General features: G+C 37.7%; 1 protein-coding gene across 3 annotated transcripts in view; it reads right to left on the bottom strand.

The window, feature by feature from the left end:
- Positions 1–24,838, bottom strand: part of DCLK1 (doublecortin like kinase 1) — a 230,013-nt gene that overhangs the window by 42,142 nt on the left and 163,033 nt on the right. For 2 of the 3 annotated variants that reach the window (XM_005516310.3, XM_088050942.1), the window contains exons 6-8: positions 19,189–19,283; positions 1,837–1,921; positions 356–464 (exon numbers count right to left, since the gene is read on the bottom strand). In XM_005516310.3, coding sequence (XP_005516367.1) covers positions 356–464; positions 1,837–1,921; positions 19,189–19,283 — 289 coding nt within the window. Of the gene's footprint in view, positions 1–355; positions 465–1,836; positions 1,922–8,651; positions 13,497–19,188; positions 19,284–24,838 lie in introns of those variants that run through there. The other variant, XM_005516312.3, reaches the window with a different exon arrangement.

Here is a 24,838-nt window from a genome sequence, read left to right as displayed (position 1 = left end):
GAGAGTGCTCCTACATGTGAAATGTTCCACCAGTCTAATGTGAAAGGAGAATTGCAAGAACATACTGCAAGGAAATATGTTATTCCAGTGCAACAAGAAAGATTTAACACAAAGAACTGGTAAAATCATGTGGAGTGCAGTAGAAAAAAACATATAAACCCCACAAAGACTTAAATTCATAGATTGCCCCTTGAACTCACTCTTTTTTTGTAATTTGGGAGGACGTTAGTTTTTCCATCTGGCATTGAGACACTACCTTATTACATTTCTGTATTCTACAAATAAAGATATGATCTGGAAAAAGCATGACATTAATGATTATTTTGTACAGTAATAAGAATATTATCCTCCTCACCTTTCTATACACTCCTTCACAATAGCAAAATTTCCGTCTCCTATAGTCCTTCCAACTTTATATCGCTCTGCTATCGATGCTGGAACCTGGAAACCTTCCTCCAACACTTCTGAAAGAATCATTAGTACATTTTTATTGTTAGTGAAGGAAACACAGATGTTGCACATAACATGCATTTTAAGTCCACGGTTTAGGAGCCTGGAAACCATTCCGTCAGTCTCTCACTTACTGTACAGTGAAACCATGCTGCTGACATTGTATATACTCAACAGGTTTCATGCAGATACAATAATGAAAAATAAGACTTCTGGGGGCTCAAACATACCACCATTTGAGTGTTATATAGTTGCCATTGCAATATGCCCCCAAGACAAAACCAAAATTGTATTTTTTTAATTACAAAAAGGCCTCTGTGATCTGCACAAGCGCAGACTAGCCTCCAAAAAGGGCTGGAACTCCTTGACACAGCATGATTAAATATATGTACCAAAGAAGTCCAACACTCAAGCACTTATTTTATTACATCCTGTAAACTGAGACATCCATAAAACTCCTCATGTGCTAAGTGCTAGTTCACCCCATCCCCCAATATTGAATATTTAGTTTTTAAACAAATGTTCTCAATAATACTACCTCACGTGCAACCTGGGTACCAGATGTTTAGGTAAAATTGCATTACACAGTGTCTAAGCGTACGAGAAGCTTGTAGTTTAATGTGTTTTAGTGCTCATTCCTGTACTATTATTTTTAAATGCATTTGAAATAGCGTTACAAATACCTAACATGCCTCTAAAAGCTGACTGTCAACTATAGCTGATACAAACTACTATATAAATATTGCAGTGTAAAAACAAAAAAAGCCTCTCAGAAACACGATTTGTGTTTACACTCTTTGAGACAGTGCATTTAACTGTGTATTTCTCTGTCCTTTGTTCCAGTGTAGTATTAAAAGTGAATGCTAGGAATGCTAGGACACAAGGAGGCTGGGGTTAGTCTGAGCTCACAGACAGCATGAAGAGTTATTCTCCAACAGGAGCACAGATACACACACACGTACGTGGTGGATGTGCATGTGGGCCCGTGGTTTTCGAGCAGACCCTGTCCCTTAGCCAACGTGCTCAAAGCCTTAGTGTGGAGTATGACTGTCCTGACTATTTCTGAGTAAAGACCCAGGACTGCAGTGTGTTCCTTAGTACTGTGGCAGATGAGACAAAAATACTGAAACAAGCCAGTCAGCACTGTGCTTGCAGAAATAAAACCTCAAGTATTCCACAGTAAAAATACCTCTGAAGAGTGATGTCCAGATCTACTCTGATCCAGAGTGAACCTAACTGGTTTGCTAAGGCTGAGGAACTTCCTCACGGAAAATTATCCAGCCTGCAACGCTCCCACCTTCTCTGGCAGGAAGAATGACTCATTTCCTACACAGCTGCTGTTATCACTACACTGACTGCTTTGAAATGTCAGCCTCCAAATGTTACCTTCTGCAGGGCCATCATTTTCATCCATAGAGCTGCAAACTTTGGTGGATGCTAATGAGGTAGAGGAGCCACTGTGTTGGGAGCTCTGGAAATGGAGACACAAATGAAAACAGATGATTTTTAAGAAGCACGAGTACCCACAGCACGTTCCTGCTGGACACATGTCCTGGAGAGGCTTCAGTGTTCCCTGTGTAAAGTATCTATTTACTTCGGTGGATGGAAACGCGGATGCTTGGGAAGAGTCCAAATTCTTCCAATGAAATTACACTTTTGGCAACCTCACGTTACTGGAGAGATCCTTGATCCATCAAGTGCAGCAATGTCCATGCAAGAATACTTTGATGTATGCTCCAGCAGTTCCTCCCTACTCCACACACATTTTGGCAGGGAAAACGAAAGAGCCGTATGCCCTCTGCAGGACAGAGTCCCTATTAACCCAGCAGACACTAGGGGAACCTAAGTCTGTAGCTGGCTGTCTTATGGGCAGAATTCCTCAATTTTGCAAACCTCCCCCTGTTGAATTCCTCCCTAGTTTTGTTCTAAAAGGGAGGAATCATTATGGTAATGTATGGACAAATAAAATGCCAGGGTGAATAATGGTTGGTTTCATAAGGGCATTTGACTGGGGGTTGCTCACTTGAGGCAGTGACTCTGTTCTTGTATTCTGTTTCAAGTACTTGTCCTGCACTTATCTGAGCTTGTCTGTACAGCTGGGGGGGAGGGACATGTCTCTGTGGTCTCCCAAAGGAAATTTGTAGCCAACCACCTTGGATGCTAGAAATACAGGAGGCGGGATCTCACCAGGAAAGCCTTCATAAACACTTATCAACGCCTATCAGTTACCTACAGACTTTAGGCACAGACTTTAGGAAAACTGCTTCATCATGCATCTAGGTGGATGAAGCTACACAGACATTTGAGATGGACTGGATTTCACCCAAAACTTCTATCCTGTGGTGCGTAACAATTACACAGACTCATCTTCAGGGTTCTCCTATCTTCAGAGGAAGCCAGAAGAAGCTACAAAATTAACGGTGGCCCTTCAAACTTAAAGCCGAACTGAACATTTCCTCAGGTCCTGCTATTACAACTTAAGTGAAAAATATTCAGAGGATTTGCAAAACAAAAGGTTTCTTGGGTTCACATCATTCACAGGCTGAAAGTGCATGTCTCACTTTCATGGATACATGAAAGTATTTAATTATCTTCTTCAGTCTATATATAACATAGACTGCAGGCTATACTTTATGTAACTAACACTATCACTTCCTTATCAGTGTTTGCAAGGTTTTTAGATGCCCACATGGTGCCAACTCACTTTACAAATTAAATACAACTACTTTGGAATTCTTTCTTTCACCTGACACTGCAGAGCACAGCTGATGACTGGAGCAAGAGGAACTAAAGTTGCAGCAGTTTGGATATTTGCTGAGTACCAAGCCATAGAAAAGACAGTCAGCAGACTTAAAATCTGGCCAGTATGCTGAGTTCATTTGAACAGAATAACTTTTAATTTCTCCCACAACAGACGAAGGTCAGGTGACTTAGACAAAGTCTGAATTTGGCCTATTTTTCACTAAATAATCCTGATAGCTTGCACATCCCATCTATCATGAGATTATTTTCTCTTGCTTCCTTTAATCAACCCCAGCTCCCTATTTTCATCCAGGCAAGTATTTCTTCTGAGCTTTGACCAGAATTGAAGAATGCATTAATCAGTTTTTGGACTGTTTTTCTTGCCTCTTGACAATAGAAGTCAGCACTGAGTGATTTTATGCAGTTTGCTAATATATTGCTGCCCTTGTTTCATGGTCAGGAAGTGTTTATTTATGTGCTATTCCTGTGCTAAACTCTGCGTGACATCCCAGTAAAAACTTACCTCTGGTGCATTTTTGAACAAATGAGCAGATGTGGATCAAGGTAACGGGGAAATGCTAGGAGTTCTCATGCCTGGAGAAGTCAGTCTCAAAGCCTATTTTTATACACATATAATGAGAGAATTGTTTCCTTTACAGTCCTGCTTGTAAACTAAGCAGAAAAACATGTTCTCTCTACTCATTCAGCTGTGTTTGTTTGTTTTCCTAGAACAGACATCCAATTTCTTACTTATTTTCCCACTCCATAGCATTTTCTGAAAGGAATTACAATTTAAATATGTTTAACATTTGTACTTCTATGATCAGGAATGAATCATTACAACATTTAAGGAGTAAATCACAAAGAGGTTAGTGCTAAATTTTGAACAGATTATTAAACAGCTACTTTTTTTTCATTCTTTGCACTTTAAATAGTGAGATTACACTCTTAAGTAGATGTTAGGTCAAGGCTGCTGACTGCACAGCACTGCAGCTTCTTTTAGCAGCCTGATGGTTTCTTTACAGTCTTGCAGTCATTGCTCTCATTTGTGAAAATGGGAGATGTGAAAATCGAGACTCAGTGGCCACATCTTTTCAGAATGGGTGCCTAGAGACACTCAAATTTCTATTTGAGGACTTAATTTTTCAAGGACCTTAAAACAAGGCTTAGCTGAAAAATGCAATTGCACAGTCCTTCCAAAATGAGGTATCTTCAAAGGGCCATTCAAAAAAAGCGTTTTAGCAAGTGCTTCAATTTAGATACAAATAATCTTAATGGTCTACACATGACTGAAATTAAATTGACTCCTAAATATGTTTTAGGCAAAACCTTTAAACATGTATTTAACCTAGGTTTAGTCTAATAGATTAAAAAAAAAAAGTGGCCCATAGAAAACTTAAAAAGAAAAAATTAACCTCATACTGATGCTTTAAGTGTCTCTACTTCTTTTCTTATTGGCACTATTAAAGATGGGAAGGTTCAAATGATATTTCTTAACAGAAGAACTGAAATAATACAAATTAGCAACATATACCATACCACTGGTGTGCAAACAAAGCACACAGCCCATTTGGTGACATCAGCCTGTGAAGCACTGGCACGGAGGCAGAGGCAGAACTTGCCAGTGACAAAGAAGCAGTAGCTAGGAAGATGTGCTAAAAATACACACCAAGACTTTTAAAACTTTAAATAATTATTGAAATATATATAAAAACATACTCTTCATTACCTTTGCTGAACCCCTCCTATTGAAACAACAGATTGAAAATAAATCAGGAACTGGACATTTGCTGTCTGCTGCCAGCCCCCCTTTCACAATTAAAGAGATGTTACTGGATAAACATGACACAAATATTTTCATCTTTATTCAGTCCTCTCAAACAACAGGCAGGCATTGATTCATTTTTCTTTACTTCAGCTAGAAAGAGATTTTATTTATTTAGACTTTAATTAGCTCGCTGTTCTCACGAGCTGAGAGCCCTGCGGGTCCAGCAATCCTTGTGGGTCTCAGCGTTCCTTCCAGTTGGCTTGCCAATCGTGAGGCAGTCTGTCGTGCACGCTGTTGCTCTCACAGATGTGGATCCCATCAGGGATCTTGCAGATGGGGAGGGGGAAAACAAACCCAAAGCAAGAGTATAATCTCTTCAACACACAGACTTTAATGCAATTAGCTGTTTTAATTTTAAGAGATGCTGAGATGCTTGGAATGTCATCGCTTTCACACAGATTTAAAGGGGTCCAGTTGCACAGGTTGCCAGCACATGGCCAGTTTTATGGCACACTTTCATAAAAGCAATGGCATAAAAACATCAGGTCTTTGGTGTAAGGATTTCAGATCCTATTCAGGTTTATGTAACAGATGGCCAGCACACCACACACCTCACTGATGTGAATGGAAACATTAGTGCTATAGAGTTTCAGCCATGTCTCACCTGGAGATTTATTTAGCAACTCTTTGGTAAATAGTTTGTATCTCAGTGGAAACTGTGCTAAATCCATGGAAAAAAAAAAAAAAAAAAAAAAAAAGGCAGCAAAATAAAAATTACTGTAATGTCTCTCTCCTGATACCCACCTTTGTCCTAAATTAATCTTAAAATCCCACTCCAACTAAACAGCAGGAATTATTCTTGTGGATTATAAGTATCAGCAATTATGAAAAGAGACTTAAGTATGACTAGGAAGTTTGTGAGTTCAATTCAGATTCCTGAATCTTAAATCCCAAACACTGCATTCAATTTTCTAAACTTCTCAAAACCTTTCTTAGCACATGTGGAGTCTACAATGTCTCTCAACAATAGATTCCTTTGTATTTTTCCAGTATGAAGGAAGCATCTGGATGAAATGTGAGTAAAAGGACACAGGTGTAACACTAAATTTGGATCTCATGCAGAATTCTACTCTTTTAGGAACTGGCTTAATGAAGTGAGGATTAAAAATAGTAAACAAAATGTAAGTTCAGGAAGGAGGTACAGGAGAAGGGAATTATTAATGTCTTTAAATTATGCCTCCTCAGATGTCCCTATTCCAAAGAACTCTACAGAATTAAAAAAAAACCAACCAAACAAACAAAAAGATAAGCATGCCAGTAATATGTGTAAGATGAAGTTCAACTCAGTAAGGAAAAATAGCTTTAAAACCAAAACTAAGCATTTAAGCCCCCACGCTCACCTCTTTTGGAGCCCATACTAGTGTTCGGCCTGGTCATAAAACAACCTTTGCAAGGTAGCTGTCAGACTTCCCAACAGGCTCAGTTCCTTTGCCTAAAGATGATCATGAATAATGGTAAAATAAAGACAACCATCTAGTTCAGGTATTAGCTTTGAAAGACTTGGAAGGAGATCAAAAAATTCCCCTAATATGTAACAGTGTTGAGCAAGAAATAAGTGGGTCAATGAATAGCAAAATGGTACATCACCAGAGAACAAAAGCAGAGGACAGCTGATTTAAAACAATGAAGTAATACATTTTGATGTAACTTTTAAGGAGATAAACTGATTTTTTTTATCATCCAACTTAGAGAGAAGCAAAGGGTTACACTGAAATTCCCTCTCTCAACTATATCCAGTGAAAAATAGTTCTTATTTTCTTTTGTTTAGCCTTATGTTATTTTGCCCAGCCAGCTGAGACAGGGAATAAAGCTTTCATGTAAACAGTACAGAGTTGGCAAAAAAACTGCTTTATGAAGAAACATGAAATCCACAATCTTCATGCTGAAAGAATGGAAACTAATGGAGTTCAATGTATAGAAAGAGAAATGGTGCAATTGTTTTCTTTTCCAGTTTGGATACTGCACTAAATGAGCACATCAGATTCAAATTTATTTATAAACTGTTTCATCTGGAAAGGAACAGTAAAAAATGTATGTGAACCTGCTTATAAACTTATTCACAATTCTATATCCTGCTCTGTTTTGTTAGACACTTGACTTAAGAGAGGCCCTACACAGGGAAGTGGTTTTGTTGTTGTTGTTCATTTATGCAATTCAGGATTTACACAGCTTGGAGAAGATGTAAGTTCAAATGACACAAGAAAACTTCCGGCATATTATCAGGGCCTTGTGTTGGTTTTCTTCTTTGAGGGATAGAGGGACAAATGGGAGACATTGCAAGGAAATGGAGATGACAGACTGAAGTTAAATTTGCAAGCTCGAAGCACTTTGTTTTATTAAGATCCCCTGACTAAGCTGCAGTATTGGATGCTTATACACTCATTTGATTTGTGTAACAAGACAATTCAGAAAGACCAAAGTAGTTTCCTACATGGTATTTAACAATAAATTCAAATCTAACCTCCACTAGCTCCTAACAGCTGCTTCCAAAGTTGAGCCATAATTCACTTTAGGCTCACTCAGCCTTTGGCATCACCCATTAGAGACTGATGATAGAAAAAACAAAGTATTAGATTCATGATATTGGAAGTTATTACTGTCATTTCTGTATCCTTGTTGTGGTTAACATAAAAAGTTACATGTGCAGTGATACAATGTGAAGGCTTCCTTTTACCTCTTCTAAAGTTACACACAGGTAAAATTTTCTACCCAACTGCAGAATAAAAATGGAAAGGCTACCAACTAAAAGAAGGTTCTTATTTCTTTCACCTAATTAAGGGCACTGCAAAATAATGGCTTGACTTTGAATTGTTTAGTTTTATTTTAAAAGTTCTCCCAGTATTTTCAACTGTTTCTTGGTAGAGAAAGAAACCTCAGTTATTTTGTTTATACTCTTCCCCATTTCTATCACATTGTTTTCTTTCCATGTGTGTATACCATTTTTAGGCAGACCTATTTACCAGCAACCAAAAGCATTTCAAAACTAGAACTTTCATCAGGCCCACAGTTCCTTCCAGGAAAGTACGAACATCAGCTGAAGCATCAGGCTGGCAGATGACATGTCAGAATGTGTAACATCTCTCTTCCCCCACCCCTGCCGAACAAGAAATAAAACTAGGCTATGGATATGTGGATATGCATTTTTAAAGAGTGGAAAGATGTATCAGAAAATTAGGCACTTATTTTAAGACATACCTGGTATGTTTCACAAGCATATTTTCCTAATACTTGTCTTAGGAGAAGTGCTGCTGGGGCTCAGATGTTGGTAGTGAGCTGGTACCTTGCTAATTCCCCACTTCATATTTCAAATCTATCCCGTCATGTGCACACAAAGTTACCCATAAGCAATTCAAGGCAGTTATATTTACTGTCTCCACAACACCCACTACAAACCAAATTTCTCCTTGAAGCATTTTTTTTGTATCTACACACTAAATCCCTGAGTTGATTACTGAAAAAAGACACCGAATGCATCTACTGCTTAAAGGAACCCATCAGGATGCATGAATCCCATATGCTTACACTAAGCTTAGATGGATGATGTTGATCCAAAATGAACAAGCGAAACCAACTGCAAGTATTTTGTTAAAGCCTGTTAATCATGTTTCCAAAATAAATTCTCTGAACAGTGTGTATTTTTAATATATATTTATTACATCACTTACAATAATCTACATTAATGTTAAAACTAGCAAAATAACATATTGCAACCAGGATGACATGGTCAAATATGAAACACAAGTACAATACAGTATGATGAAACAATGGCACAAAAATGAAGGTGATTTTCTTCAGCTGATTATAAGAAATAAAACATTCATAGGTGTTTATTTTGCAAGTTTTACATGTTTTGTTGATAAATCAACAGCTTTCTTTTTGGTTTCCTGCATCACATTAATACAAAAATGGTATACTTTTAAAAGCAAATATCCAAGCACTTTTAATTAAAAAAAATAATCGTATGCATAACTTTGTAAAGTCTTAAACTTATGTTGTAAATGTGCCAATATTTACAATATCATAGTGCAACTAAGAAAATGAAGAGGCCTTAGCACAAACATTGTTAGCTCCTCTTTCGCTAGAGTCCAAATTCCAAAACACTGTATTGCAGGGCAAACCACAACCTAATTACCCCATGTAACATCAGACAACAAGTACACGCTGAATACAGCACAGCTTTCTTCACACTTCACTGCTGAGGGTTAACTGAAGCCAACTGGAGGAAAATCACCATGCGCAATCACGGACACAAAACCGCGCAGGAGGCGTGTGCGCGCCGCGTGTGTGCGCTCAGCCCCGCGCCGGCGTGCGCGGACACAACACAGGTGTCACCTACAGACCCACTGCCTGCCGTGGGGAATCGGGGACAGCCTGGGGACAGCCGCCAGCTGGAGAGAGGCCAACTGAGCCGGCCAAAACTGCCATGGCAGCAAGCACAGCGCAGAGTAGCTCCTGATCTGCTCAGCAGACCCTGGTTTCTGGACGGAAGGGCTTTCCTGGGGGAGGTACACCCATTTCCAAAGAGGGTGACAACCACTTGCTTGTTTTGCTCTGCACATATAAGTATTGCTGTCTGTGCTTCGTAAAGTTACTTTTCATCACTCACAGTTACAAGCTCTTGTCACTAGCAGATGGAACTGAAAGTGAAGATTAAATAAAAATCGATCTTGTATTTGGTTGCGCACCATTAATTGGATACAAGAAAAAGCACAGACAACATTAATCTATGCATTCATCAAGTGACGAGGTAATTTAGCACCATAAAGATTTTCTGTCTGTTCATTTCTCTGTATTTTTGACAGAAACAGTAAACTTGATCAGACATTCTTTTCTATATTACTGTTAATTCATTTTACATTCAGAGTGCAGTTTTTGTAACTATATAAAGTTCACACTGCAGTGTGAATTATGAAACTTCAGAAGAAAACACTATTATTTATCTCAATTTTTACTCCACACAATCTCAATCCAGTTGTTTTTTTAGGGTGTTGAACATTATATATCCTTTCCTGTAATATACATTTATAGCCATGATATTAATACCTCGTAATTTTCATCTTTCAGCCAAATATGCCCTATGCAAATGAATTGAAGAGAAAAATAACTAAATATAATGTGCTGTCTCCGAATTATTTTACGAACTGGAAAGCAATTTTCACATTGCATAATGAATGTTAAAGATCTTACTGATTTCAGCAAAAGAACTTCTAATTTTGCACGATTTCATGTACTGCAGAACAGTACCATTTTCAAGAGGAGGCACAGGACTGAACATGTCAAAAGAATACCATTTCAAATATTCAAATTTCAATTTAGGATTAATGTTTTCTCTGTGTGTATGTATTTGTGCGTAAGGTTCTATCCTTCCCACCTTGGAGTCAATGGTGGGTTTGCCACTAACTTCTGGTCAGTTTGAACTTAGCCCTTGCTTGTAGATGTGATCTCTTAAAATTGTACAGAATTCCTTGGGGTAGCTGCTCAGCAAGTAATGGTTGGTGCAGCTCTACCGACTTTAACAGAGCTGTAGTGAATCCCACCAGACGAGCATCCTCCTGTTAAAACATTTTCCCCACTTATTTGTTTAAAGTCACAAATGTGACGTAACAGCGCATGGGTTCCAAAGCCATTAATCTATGTACGTGTGCATGTGCGTGTAAATATAACCATACACGTTCTGTGCTTCACATGTGAACAGCTTGTTACACAAACAAAGAAAATAGATTTAAATTCAAAACAAAACAAAGTTGCAGAAAGCACTAGGGAAATAATCACAAGTATTCATAAAGCTCAAAGGGAAGCAAAGCTTTCACAATCTATACAAGACTCTTTAGCTACATCATAATCACCTTGGAGTAGGCACAAATAATGCAGCATACAGAGAACTATCAGAGGTTCAAACACTATAAAGTTGCTTAAGCTATTCTATTATTTAACGCAGTTGATGAAATCTAGGAACAAACTAAAACCTGTGCTGTTCCGAGCAGAACTACAGCATCAAGGAACACAATTTCAGTTTCACCCATAAACTGAAACCTTCTGGTCTTGCTGAAAAGAAACATTTCATTTCTGCTCATGTATAATGGGAATTACATTCCACACAAAAAAGGATCTCAAAGTCTATAAACAGTGTACCTTTTCAATCTCTAAGGGACTTTCATTCCTAAAATGAAATATTAATGATACGTCTTGCCCCTGAATAGCCCCTTAATACAAGTCATGTGTTGAAATGATTAAATGTTATGGACTAGCATATTCCTTTTTTAAACCATCTTGATGGAGAACTCACTATGATAACATTTACTGATATAAGGTCCATTTTTCTTTTCCACAGCTAAGCAAAGCTGTGGGATTCAGGTTTGCTGGCAATCTGTGCTCCCTGTGCAGAACATTCTTAATAAACTGCCTAAAGAAGCAGTAGCCTATATGGGAGAAGGGAGGAAAAATAAAACTCCTGGAATTTATTTTCTTTACAGGAAAAAACAATTTTCAAAATGTCAGTAAGTATTTCACTCAATCTGGTTAAGTTGCCTGAATTTTTGGAAACTGATCCCAATGAACCTTTATAGGCATTTCTCAGGATCAAGTAATACATTTTGCAAAGACATTCCCTCATAACAGCTGAAAATGCAAGTAACTTCACAGCTGTGAACTTTTTCAGCAGAACAGGGCAGCCTATGCATTATGGTATGGGGTGAGGGATGGACTCTTCTTATGGTGGGGAACAGTTTTAGATTGAAGTCTGAAGCAGGAACGGCAAAACACGCATTTCAAAAGTGAAAGAACCTGACTGCTTCAGCAAACCTGCCAGTTCAGTGACTTTCTCTCCAGGTGATACTGGAACCAGGTATTGGAAACAGAGAAGGTAAGTTTTGTATTCTGCTGCCCTTTTATTTCTTTTTTTGCAAATATCCTCTGTAAAGAAAATTATGTTGATACAGTAAAGCCATAAGATCACATGCCAACAATTTCCATCTGCTGAGTTTTAAATTACGGACAAATCAGTCTAAAGGAATTATTTCACTACATTTAGAAGTTGGCATTTAGAAGTTACTTTTCTTCACTTAAGTAAATTTTCCTGATTTCAAAATATATTAAATCATCACTAAATAGCTCAAAAATATAACCTCTATAGTTTTTTGCTGAGAATCAGAAACACGCCGATTTCTAATTCTTAAATTATTAGTATTTGAGAAAATGAAAGAAAAGGTATAAGACTGCAAAAGTGTGTGATCACTACACTATGGATTTAAATACAACACAGAATGGGAAATATTGCTATTATGTAAATTAAGTAGACTAAGATTCTCACAACAAAGCAGCAGAAAACAAATGAAAATTAGTAGATATTTGTTAAGCAACTGGTTATAATGCACGACCTACTTTAACACTAAAGGAGTTTTGCATATTCATGCTGCACAAAAAGAGCACCTCTAGATACTGCAAAAACAGAAAAATTAGGTCAATAGGAGGATGATTTACAGTATCACCATTTCCATAGGCTTTCTTTTTAAAATGCACAAAATGTCTTCTTATAGGGAATAAAAAATTATTTTCCTGTTCTTAACATAAGTGAAAATAATCAACTACTTTCTCAGGCAAAATATATTTTTCCAAAAGATGTCATCATATGTACGTCAGATGACGCTGCTAGCTAGCAGGCCCTCGTATTTCCTCGGTCAGAAATCTGTCCCTATTTACTTGCAACACATGGATGAGCAGCATTAACAGCTCTTGCCAGGTAAAACATTCATGATGCCTGTGAACACCCTTCTGTTTACAGTCCTCAGATGGCAGTGCAGTGAAGAGAATTTGACCACTGCTTTGAAAGAATTACCTTTGTCCTGTGATCACACAGGATTTCTTCACTTTCTTTTCATTTGGATAAAACGACTAAACTTAAGAGTGTTCCAAATGTGCGTGTTGGGATCAGACAGCATGGTGCAAGCATATTTTAATATGGCAGGATTTTTCTTCTCTGCATTTTACCTATTCGTTGGTAAAAGCAAAGTACTCATTAACTGTTCATATCAAAATGAATAAAGATACATATGGTAAAAACAGAACATATAATCAGTACCTTAGATGATAAAAATAGCGCTATTCATAAATGTGCCCACTATGGATTTGTGCATTATATTCACCTTATCCAATCTTTGTGCCTTTAAGTACGCACAATGCTGTTCTGGATTTGATGGACATATTCAATGGCTCATTCATTACAAATTCTTGCATTAGAATGCAGTGATAAAGCCAAAAAATACCCCCACACACTAGAATTAATTTGGCCCCATGTTGTTAATATTAAATATGCAAAACTCTTTTGTGCGATTCACTAGTACTGTAAATTAGCAGCTATTTTCTTTAAAAATGTTAAACCTTCATCAAATCACAAACCATAAACATTGTTCCATTTTCTCTTTTACACTGAGTCTCCTACTGAATCCATATCATCCGAAGAGAGTGGGCGATACAGGTCCTGTAAGATGAAGTGCAGTATAGATTTGTTTATTCTGTTTGATTTGTTGCACTGCAACTGTTTTATATTCTTTTTGTTACTGTGGACCAGAAGATATTGTTTAACACAAAATATACATGTTCTACATACTCATATTTTTGTCTTAATGTCATCTTGTTATTTTTTAATCAAAAAAAATAGATGGTTAGTCAATAAAGCTGAAGTTTCAATGCACAACATATTCTCAGAGGCAATTATTTTTTTCTTTGAGTCTTCCCTATTAAACACTATTCAAACAATATTTGTCTGTTCTGGAGAGTCTCCTAACAGTTTGGAAACCCAGAAACATTAATTTCATCTCAAAGGGAATGTATTTCCCTTTTGGCTGTTCTGCAGTGGCAGAGTGGCAAAGTGCTTACCTTCTGTTAGGTAATAAAAACCTGCCACTCGCTGGTGATATAGCACTGATCTAGCAACACCTGACCCCTGGACTGCTGACACTGAATACTGCTGTTGCCTGTGTCGTGCTGACAATGGTATTCCTTTTCCACAGCTCCTCTGTGCCCATGTGTATGTATAAAAAGACAGCATGTTTTACACTTGTCCCCCCCATCACCGCCTCTTTCTGTCGGTAGCCAAGCAACCAGCTCATGACAGCAGAGGGAGAGTCTGAGTGAATCTGTACACTTCATTCTTTCAACACACTCTGATCCTCTGACGGATCAGACAATCCTCAAGTGCCAGAGGTGTTATGGGATGATACATTGCCCGATCCCACCTGCACAGCACAACCCTCGTCGAGACACACAATCGCACGGCATGGAAGTTCAAAAAGAGAAGTGGTAGAGGACAGGGCGCTTTTCACTTTTTACACTGAATTAACCATAACTGCTGGTTCAGAGGGGTTCTGACTGGGCAGGTGCCCAGAAAATCTCATAGCCATTCTCTGATATCTTTAAGGTGTTTTGGGGGTATCGTATCCACATAAAACATAAGAACAAACTGCAACAAAAAATCCCTGTTAAGACAAAGTACAAGAGAACATGAGAATGGGACAGCTGATGTAGCCAGCTTTTGGGTTGACCTTGAATGGATTTGTTTTGCTTTCTCTAATCACAGTAAGATAACCGAGACAGGAAATGAACAAATCTGAAAGCTATACTACAAAAAAGGACCAGCAAAAATGAATGCTTCACGAATTTCAAATTGTGATCTCAATAAAAAATGCAGGTTCATGTTTTACTTGTAGGCATCATGCAAAAGGGGTTTAAGTACCTTAAAGTTTATCATAATAAATGCTTATTCTGTATATATTCTGCCAGTGGGCACACAGTAGAAGACATTAGACTAGCAGAGTGAAAATCAGATCTTAAATACATTTCTATTATGTTGCAATCTAGACAAGAGAACAATCTTAAACAGACAAGACCATATTATTCTGAATAGTAATTAGTTAGTTAATTATTAAAATGTCTTTCGAGAATATACAATCTGGGAATTTCTAGTACATACTACAGGAAAAAAGAATCTTTTGATTTGCTAGAGAGGGTAACACCCCAAGATTTTGAATACTATCTCCCCGATGACTGCTCTTGCTTCTGAATATTAAAAAAATATGCATTTGGAGCTGACAAATAAGATATTTCTGAATTTTAATATTTAGAGAAGATTCTTGTGCTTTTTTTCATAACTCTGTGATTCCTTTAAAGCAAAATAATTCATCAGATTTCAGTGTCATTTCCATCTTTTTCACCTGCTTTTAAATACTTTAAAGTCTTAAAAAGTTTTCCTTTCTGACAGAATTTTCTTTGCCTATAATTAGCCAGAGAGCTGTGTTTCTTGGAATTGTGAGGAGAATCTATTTATTATTTTGCATAGATCTTATTATAAGAAGACAAAAATTGCTGAATGAATCAGACTTCTTGGCTACATGCAACTCAAAATAATCCTTATGTACATAGAATTCAGCCTGTCTAATCAGTCAAGAGGTACCTTAAACCTGACCTTTTTTTTCCCTGTAGGTTGCAACCTCTAGGAACATAAGAAAAGTATTTAATTTTTTTTCTAAATGCCACGTCACCTTTTCTGAGTCTGCATAGTTAACTGCACTCTGTTGCAGTAGGAACTACGTTTGCGGGCAACACAGTAACTCTACTTCAATCTGCTGCTTCAAACCTGAATTTCAAATGCATTAATCCTCTGGGGGAAAAAAACCCCAACACTTAATGACGTTCATAACAATTTAAAAACTAGAATCTTAATTTCCTATTTAAGAATACAGAAATAATTAAACTGCAAGGAAGAATAACTATAGCACACAGCCTCCTAGTTAAAATATTCAGAAGCTGAAAATTGGTTGACAGTTAGCTAAGAGAGCTGATAAATTGTTCCTAGTTCACTTTCAACTTCGTGAATTACACCCATGAAATTAATCTTTCAAATCTTTCTTCAAATATAGACTGAGTTTCGCACAAGATTATAAAAATATAACTTTCACTTACTTCTGAATTTCTGGAAACAACTCAGCCACATACATATGCAAATCAGAAAAGATAAATTTTATCTTTTTATATTCTGGCTTTTGAGGGAACAAAATTTTATCTACAGGTTTACAAGAGTACTGTTTTCCTGAGTATGTACCAGAGCAGCATTTTTGGCCTTATTTACATCAATGGAAAGCCTTCCTTCAAAGGTCAGAATTTATTTTTTAAAAAGATAAGTGATGAAATGTCAGTAAGTAAGATGATTAATCCCTATTTTAAGCTGCCTAATGTAATCCACAGGTCTTTACTACCCTGAGGAAGAAATCCCTCCCTTAGTGGAAGTACCTTGCTTTGGTGCCTCTGGATTCAAAAGCATGTCCTCCTCTCAGCTATACTTCCCAGGAAAAACACTGGCAGCCTGCCTAGAGCCCTTGGCACTGTGATGTCCCAAGCCTACAACTCCCTCATAGCACTGGATGCGATGCTGAAGACATGATCGAGTGGTTAAGCCAAGGTGAACCAGGCTAGGCTAGAGGAAATGTTCCTATCGCCTTCCAGAGCCAGTACCTACCCCTGGCATTCCATGTACCCGATGGCATGACAGAACAGGAACTCCTGTAACTCTAACTGCACAGAGAGAGGCACAAAACACCAAAAATTACAGAGCTGGTGTTCCCAGGACCCAGCACTTTAGTTCAGGTCTAAAGCAGTAGCTCCCCAGAAACTGCAGGTAAAGAGAGAAAGACAGAGCAGTCAGAAAACCAGCCACCACCTTCAACCCCAGACCATGGCTACAGCAGCCAACACTCTTCCTTCAGGGCAGGAACACCTCACATCTCAGCACTGGGGGCAAGATGGGAACTTAAATCCTTCTCTTCTCCCTTGTATGTCTATCACATGAGACCAGCACTTCAGCAACCTCCTAGGGAATAAACCTCATCTTGCAGCTGGCTTGTCAGCACTGTAGCTGAAGCCATTGAAGACAAAACAAAACGCTTTGGGTTTAAATTTGGTTCATGACAATATGGTACATAAAACAACCTCTCTAAGTAAAATTTAAATTAAAAGACACAAGAAACTGTATTAAAACTAAACAGAACACCATTTATACTGCTAACAAGGAAATGATGATTTTCAAGCATTGCTTAATGTTTTTTTTACTCACTGGAATCCACATTATAACCCTTAATGACACAATGATATGTTTTTAAACTAAACTTCCAGCTCATCCACTTCACAAGCTAAACATGAAAGCAGATGAAATAAATTCTCAGACTGAGTGTTAAGTTTCCATCCCTGAACTTCAGAGTTGATCTTGTAACCTAAATAATATTATTGCAATGCATTTTACATGACTGCAATCTATTTTTACATGAATATATTCCATGTTTCATCAGGTACAAAAAATAAATCTGTCTAAAATAAAGCCAGACAAGCATGAAAAGTCCCCTACTGAGGTCAAGGGGACTGAATACAAATACTGGAGAAGAGAATTTAACTCCCTAACAATGTTTTACCTCTCCTCTAGTACACTTCAATATTTATTTTCTCTACAGTTAGTAGTCTGATTTTGTTACTGCTACATAGCACTTTGCATCCATAATACTGCCACTCGGTGATCCTATCATACATAAAAAGAAGCCCATCTGCTCTCCTCTTCACATTTGAAAGTCAGAAATCTTGTGCCTAGAAACCCCTTGTGTCTAATGGTGCTGATCACATGGTTCCCACTCACCCATCCACAAACGTTAGCAGAAAAACATTTCTTCACTGTGGAGAGCGAAGCATCAGTGGTGAGAAAGAAAGTTTAGGAAAGTTACCAATGAAAAGAGACAGCCTTACAGCAAATGCAAATACAATGTAAACTGGTATCATCCATCTAAACAGACGCCCTCACATCACCAATGTATAATTCATTTGGAAGACTCTTTGTTCCCTCTCCAGTGACTTATTAATGATTCATTAATAAGCCTTGAGAGCAAGAACAAAGAGGTGGGGAAGACATTGCATTCAAGAAGATTTCAGCACCAGCTTACCCACTGGAACTTACATCTCTACTCTCTGTGTATTGGATGATGAAAACCATGACACTACCCTGAGGCTCCAAGCTGCTTCTCACTGGCTGTCCCTACACTGCAAGATCACAGCTGGCTCACACATCTGCTGTGTGCAGAAACCCACAGCTCTACCCCAGACTTGGACATGTAGGACTTGGACATGCACAATTCCTCAGCTCCCTGACATACATCAGCTGTGAAGAAGGGTCTGCAGGCTAGAAGGGAGTTGTGCCATGCCACAGCTATTCCTGATCTGGGTATCTGGGGAATCAGGTCTGCACCAGCTCCTGAAGTCAAGCACTGCCAATTTTGTACATAATCCCCTTACTTTGAGAGACACAAATTATGTCTTTGTTTAAAAACTGAAAAGGCAGAAAAAGCATACGTTCAAACTCTGTTTATAAACAAGTCTGAGATACAGAGTATTGCCTTAGGGATGCTTTCATTGAGAGCTGACCACAGTTTAGAAAATAACAGAAAATACATGGACATGTCTTATTTCTTTTAAACAGATAAAATTAATTAAATCAGCATGTGCAGCTTTTGGGTTGAACAAGTAATATTTTATCAGAGGGTTGCAGCAGTAACATAGGCATTAGCTTAGTTCTGGATGCTTAGGAATATTGTAGATTCCTCCATACAGGATAACTAGAGAGAACCTACAGCTGCTGTCAACTCTCATCCAGGAAAGTGACTGACAGGTCTCACTTTGCCTTGGTGCTGATAGTATCTTCACAGCACAAGGCTGTGATATCACAGCTAAATTCCACAGTGCATTCTTTCACCTTGCTTCAAAATCAAAGCCGTCTCTGTAGGTTGTGCAAAATGCCCACAGTGAGTTAGGAACAAAAGAGATTTCTTTGACATTTTCTTTCAGTTGTCAAACATTTCAAAAAAGAAAGTAAACAAATAAAAAGTTTTGTGAAAAAGGAGAGAAACCCCTGTTTTTTTCTCCCAAGGATAAACCAGCTGTAAGTATACTTAGCATTTTGACAGACACAGAACAGTTGAATTCCACTTCAGGGTGTTTTACAAACACAAGGATTGTAGCCAGGCTCTTCCACCCTATGGCTCTACACACACACAAGGGATCAGAAGGGAGAAGGCTATTGGATAATGGCTATGCTGGATTCTCACAGCCATGCTCAGAAATCAGTTTCCTTATTTCCTTACCCTCTGTTTCCGTAGGCTTCCTGGGCTGGTGGGAGATGGGCTTGGAGACTTCCCAGAGCGGGGAGTGGAAAGTTGGCTACCAGGGGTTCCATTCACTAAAAGGACAAGATATTGAGAAAAATAAATACAAGACATTATTAAAGGAAAAAGATAGTTAAATCAACATTTTTTTTCAGTGTTTGTTGAAGAGATTAATTTGCTTTTGCTTAATGTTTTAAACATTAAATAAGGTAATTCAAAAAATAATTATTTACTTAGATTTTCAGCTCATCAAGACGATTTTTATGTAGAGTGAAAGCAAATAATGAAAAAGCCTGAAAAGACTTTAGTCTATGGCAGAGAACATGATCATGTTTTCTTAAACTGTATTATTCCTTGTACTTGAAAGTAATGGGGAACAAGGTGCTTTGATAACCTTAAAACACACAATATATAAACCTTTTAATTCCATTTAACTGTGACTTGAAGTGCTGGCCACTAAAAATGAAACACAGTATTGCTTGCAAGAAAAAAAATCAGCTGCCTGCTTTTTCTCACTCAACCATTTGAAGAGATTTTTGCAATATTATCTGACCCAAACGTAACCTCAGACTTAACCCAGAAGGGCTTTCTGGAGACAAATGAATTGAATATAACTCCTCCAGTCTGACTTACAGGAAAGCATCACTTTCTCAAATAAGCAAGTTTCTTAACATATGTCAGTGCCTATTTTTATAGGAGCATCTTCCCATACACAGGACATTATCCAATAAATTAACAAAACAATGCCAGCAGAGGACAGAATTCTACTACAAAGTAATCACATGAGATGCTATCAATAATATTCACATTGAAGCACTGACAGAAACACTACAAAGCAAGTATCACATATACATGTAAATATTCTTAAACAAGCAACTGCTCTATCAGAGTCTACATTTGTAAGTGCTAGGATAAAAAGAACAGACAATCAGATTCCCAGATTCTGTATTTTAGGAGAATATTTACATACTAATGATATCAACAATTTGACTTACCTTCTATGAGTTCTAACATGGACAAAATCTGACTGTTTAACCTGGTAAGAGCAAGCAGCAAAATTCCTGCTCTGTACTAAGCCAAGCTGTAGCCAAACTGAGAAGCAATGGGATTAGTTAAGGATAGCTGGGGCTGCTCACAGAGTGAGCTGAATGCGATGCAGGATTCATAAGCAGAAGCCTTTTCTGCGTAAGGCTGACGTCTTCAGAGCAGCAGTGGGAGGTGCAGGTGCTGTCTTAGGGCTACATCAAAGGTGTCAATTAAGCATAATGCTGCTGCTTCACAACGCTGAGCCACCGCAACCCCCACTCGCTTTCCATGGAGCCCCGAAAGCCTGAGCAACTTTATATGCTGTGCACTGAATCATAATGAGGTGCCTTTGGGGGCTTTGTACCAAATGACTCATCCAAAAATCAAAATGACAATAACTCTTGTAAAACCTTGGCTGACTGGCAATCTAGCAAATGCTAATTCCTTTGGATAATACAGTAGGCATTTTTAAAAGATTCTTTTTACTTTTTACATAATATATTGTTCTTACTGGCTAATACTGGGCCCACACGATATAATGAAGAAATATGTATACCTACCACACCACACACATCGATAAAACACATTATACTGCCTGATTATACTGTGTTAATAGTGTTTAGGTGCTATGAGAGGTCCAATCTCAATATCACTTTGTGCAAGGCATTGTTTAGAGTAAAGGTCCAATATATTTGCATAACTATAGGAACAACAAGATGCTCTAATTTGATTTAAATAGAATAGACTTTTTATAGAAAAATGTTCCCCTCCTCCAGGCTTCAAAATATCTTTATACAGAGGACAATGATTTGCACAAATCAGCACTCACTCAAATACTGTACTAAGCGTAGGGGAGTGCACATGCATGCGTGTGTTCATACAGTATTCGGCAGAACAGCCGCAGATCTGTGCAACAGTGACTAAAATCAAATTTATTACCGATATCATTGAAATAATTTAGGAAAAGAGCAAGATGAGGACATTAAAAATGAGCTTTCTGGAGTCTCAAACTTGTAAATTTTTATCTTCTAAACAACTATGGCATAATTTGGAAACTAACATTAAACTCCTACTATTCACACAAAGTTAGTCCTTATGACTGCTGAGCAACAGGACTAGTGCTCTGCCTTCTCTTTAAAACAAGCAGATACTCTTAGGTCTTTTTATCATAAGCAAATTTAAGACAACAGATACATTTCAATACACCTTGTAGGACTAGGCACTGGTTTCTGGTCTGTATAGATTGACTCCTTCCCCATAACTTCCAACAATAGTGTTTTTTTTAGAGTTACTATTGCAATCACTCTGTCCTGAAAAACTTGAGGCTACCAAGTGGAACCAGACAAATAGATGCAATGATGTATTTAACTACTGACGTATTTCCATACTGATGGAAATGTTGATGAGTATCTATTTAGGATGAGAAAACAAAATATTATTATAAATCCTAAAAATTACTTACTTGTCATCACCCGAGTATCCAGAGTGTTTAAGCTAAGTTTGAATGCTCTCTTCAACTGCGCTTTTAAAAAGGAAAATTATGATAGTTGTGCTTATGTTGGCCACCTGTAACATGTGAAATCGAGAGCACAATTAATGAATTGAGGCCCTCAGCAGATTTAAGTGAAGTTTTCTCACCACCATATCCAAAATATAAAGGTGCCAGTACATAAAACATGTACCAGGATTTTTGAGAGCTTACAAGGACTCCCTCAAGAGAGCTGATTAGGAAACCAGAGATAGCAATTACCTCTGGAGATGAGATTCCTTTTACCAATCTTTACATACCTGTTGTATTGTCTTCTACATCTGAAGTAACTTTCTGGACTTTATTTTAACCAAGTTGCTGTCATAACACAAGTTGTATCATCCTGAAGCAATCATCTAAACCTGACCTGATGAACAATCTACTAGGATCATCCATTGCAGTGTAAACATCCAAAGCTACACAAGATGAATCCTTCTGGATGCTCTCCATATCTGGAGATATATATTCCTATTGTTATTACATTATTATTACTACTGATATTATTAATATAATCCTTAAGACAGACATCACAACAGGACAGAAATGGTAATTTCTCATATTTTCCCCAAACATTCCAGGGGCCCTCCTTTTTTACCTTTTCGTTTATGGATTCCTGTGCTTGTGAGTCATTATACTGAATTTGCAAATAGAGGTGATATTAGGTGCTGTGTAGCAGGAAGAGACTGCAGTGATTCTGGCCCCCTTTCTGAACTCCCTTTACAATCATTACACCACTCTTACATAAGCTGCTCATGACCAGGAAACATGGCAACAAACATGAGAATAAAAACTGTAAGATTTAATAGCAATACTACATTCCTGATCACTAAATTGCCCTAAAATCCACTTCTAGGCGGAATGCATTTTTGTTGGAAACTGCAGTTCTGTCCAGTATCTGCACTGCATTTCTCACTGACTGATACAGCACATGTTCCTAGAGGGAACCTTGATGTAGATAAAGACATATGAAATTGGTAAATCACTGTTGTGACTGATCTTTTTACTGAGTGAGGCAAGAGGTTTCTTGTCACTTTTATTCATAAAATGGCAGGGGTCACAAACTTCAGCTTAACACAAAGAGCCCTCCCATCATCTTATGAAAAAGATTTATTTATCTTCAAAATTCCACCAGTGAAATATGTGTTAAAAAGCTGCAACAATAACAAAATGATTGTGGCTGCTCAGAGCAGATGTATGGAACCCCTTAGCTGTGAACTCCTTTCCTTACTGTCCTCTCTTGCTGAGGATGTGCAACAGAGCACGGACCTGTCTTTGTACTTACTTTCCCAGCACCTGGCACACACATGAAGATGGAAAAACCCATAAAATAAAACACTAAAGCTGGATACCACATCTACTGAGATAAATGCAAAATAGGTTTTCATACAGTAATATGAATAATAAAGATGTTAATATTTATGAATAATATTATGATAATAAACTAGTGAAAATGCTTCAAGTATAAAATATTTTGATGGCATCCCAATAAATAAATTTTGATAGGGCATATTTTCATTAAGTAATAGAAACAAAAAGCAAGAAAAAATGAATTAAAGCATTAAGTGCCAGTCTGAGAAGCCAATACCACTGTAGTGTGTTAAAACCATAGTTTTCTATAGAGTTGCCTCTTGATGTGTAAGCATAATGTACATAATAATAATAATGTACATAAAACACACAGAGATGACTTGCTGTGTTTAAAAAAATGGTTCACCAAATGCAAAAGAGTGCGTGAAGAAGAAAGAGAAGATTAAGGGAAAGGAACAGCGCAGGCTTTTTTTTTTTTTTTTTCAGCCACAACTTATGAATAGGAAAGTTAAGCTAAAAAATTATTACACAAGTCACAACATGTGTAGATCATATTCAGCAACTGTTAGCAGAAAATGTGAGATTACTATTTGACCTTGCCTAAATTACTTCTGTAATTTTTCACCATCCTTTCCAAAACAACTTTCGTCTCAATAAGATTATATAGTTAGTTATATATCTTGCCTTTTTGTTTGTTCTGCTTTCATATTTTACTTTTGTACATCTTGTCACTTTTGTCTTAACACCTAAAGACAGAATGTGTAGAGAGCACCACATCAGGTAAGTGACCTCAGTATGACTCCTCAGTGAAGACAAGGCTTTAGAGGTTCTACCTTAGCATGCAACTGGTTGAGGAAAAAAACCCCAGATACCTATACTGCATTCATTTTAACTGGTGCTAAACTGTCCTTTTCATATTCAATCTTTTGTAGACTTTATGTCAAGAAGTTAAACAGATAAAAGTAGAACATCTTGCCACTGCAGACAAGGCCTGACAGACCCACACAGAACTTTCACCTGATGAACAGATCAATGGATTAGAAATGTCAGCAGAAAGGATCACCTACAGGTCAGGTGTACATTCCCTATCCCAGAAGCCACCCATACACGAGTCCTTGTAAGTCACTGGCACCTGTGGTAGCCACACAGTCTAACCCAAGCTGTGCAGAGCTCAGCAGGGACTGTAAACCCCACACAGGCTCGTACACCTCAACCCAAAGTCACCGACGTCTGCACTATCTAGCAGAGAAGTGCTGCAGACACACAGATATTGCAGACATATCTTGTATCTCAGAAGAAAGGAGACTGCCTGGAAAATGCATTTCCCTGGAATCCACCAGTGTTTGTTTTTCCTGTAGTCTCAGAAGGGAAGTGCCTCTTGGGGCTTTTTTTTAAACTCTGCACTTCAGCTGATATCTATGAAACCGTCTGCCAATTTCATGTAGTACGCAATCAAGAGAACATCTACACATACGTAACATTTAATGAAAATCTGTCTTTTGGATTGTTTTGCCTAACTAGAAAGACTAGGATTCTCAAATCAGTCTGAACAGAGTACAATTTCTGAGCACATTTCTTCATTTAGCATTTAACTTTTCATCTTTTAAGAGGGTTAAACCACTCAACATAACCAAAACTACATCTCTTACCAACTCTTGCTTTTGTTACAGGGTATGAAATTATGAAAATTGATTTTTCACTGATTACTATCAAAGACAAACACCATAGATAAAAAATTAAAAAGAAGCCAAGATCAAATAAAAAATC

This window comes from Pseudopodoces humilis, chromosome 2 (assembly GCF_049639895.1).
Source record: "Pseudopodoces humilis isolate 2021_Gansu_Grassland_sample_001 chromosome 2, ASM4963989v1, whole genome shotgun sequence".
NCBI classification, from domain to species: Eukaryota; Metazoa; Chordata; class Aves; order Passeriformes; family Paridae; genus Pseudopodoces; species Pseudopodoces humilis.
This window is presented reverse-complemented; position numbering and strand designations above follow the sequence as displayed.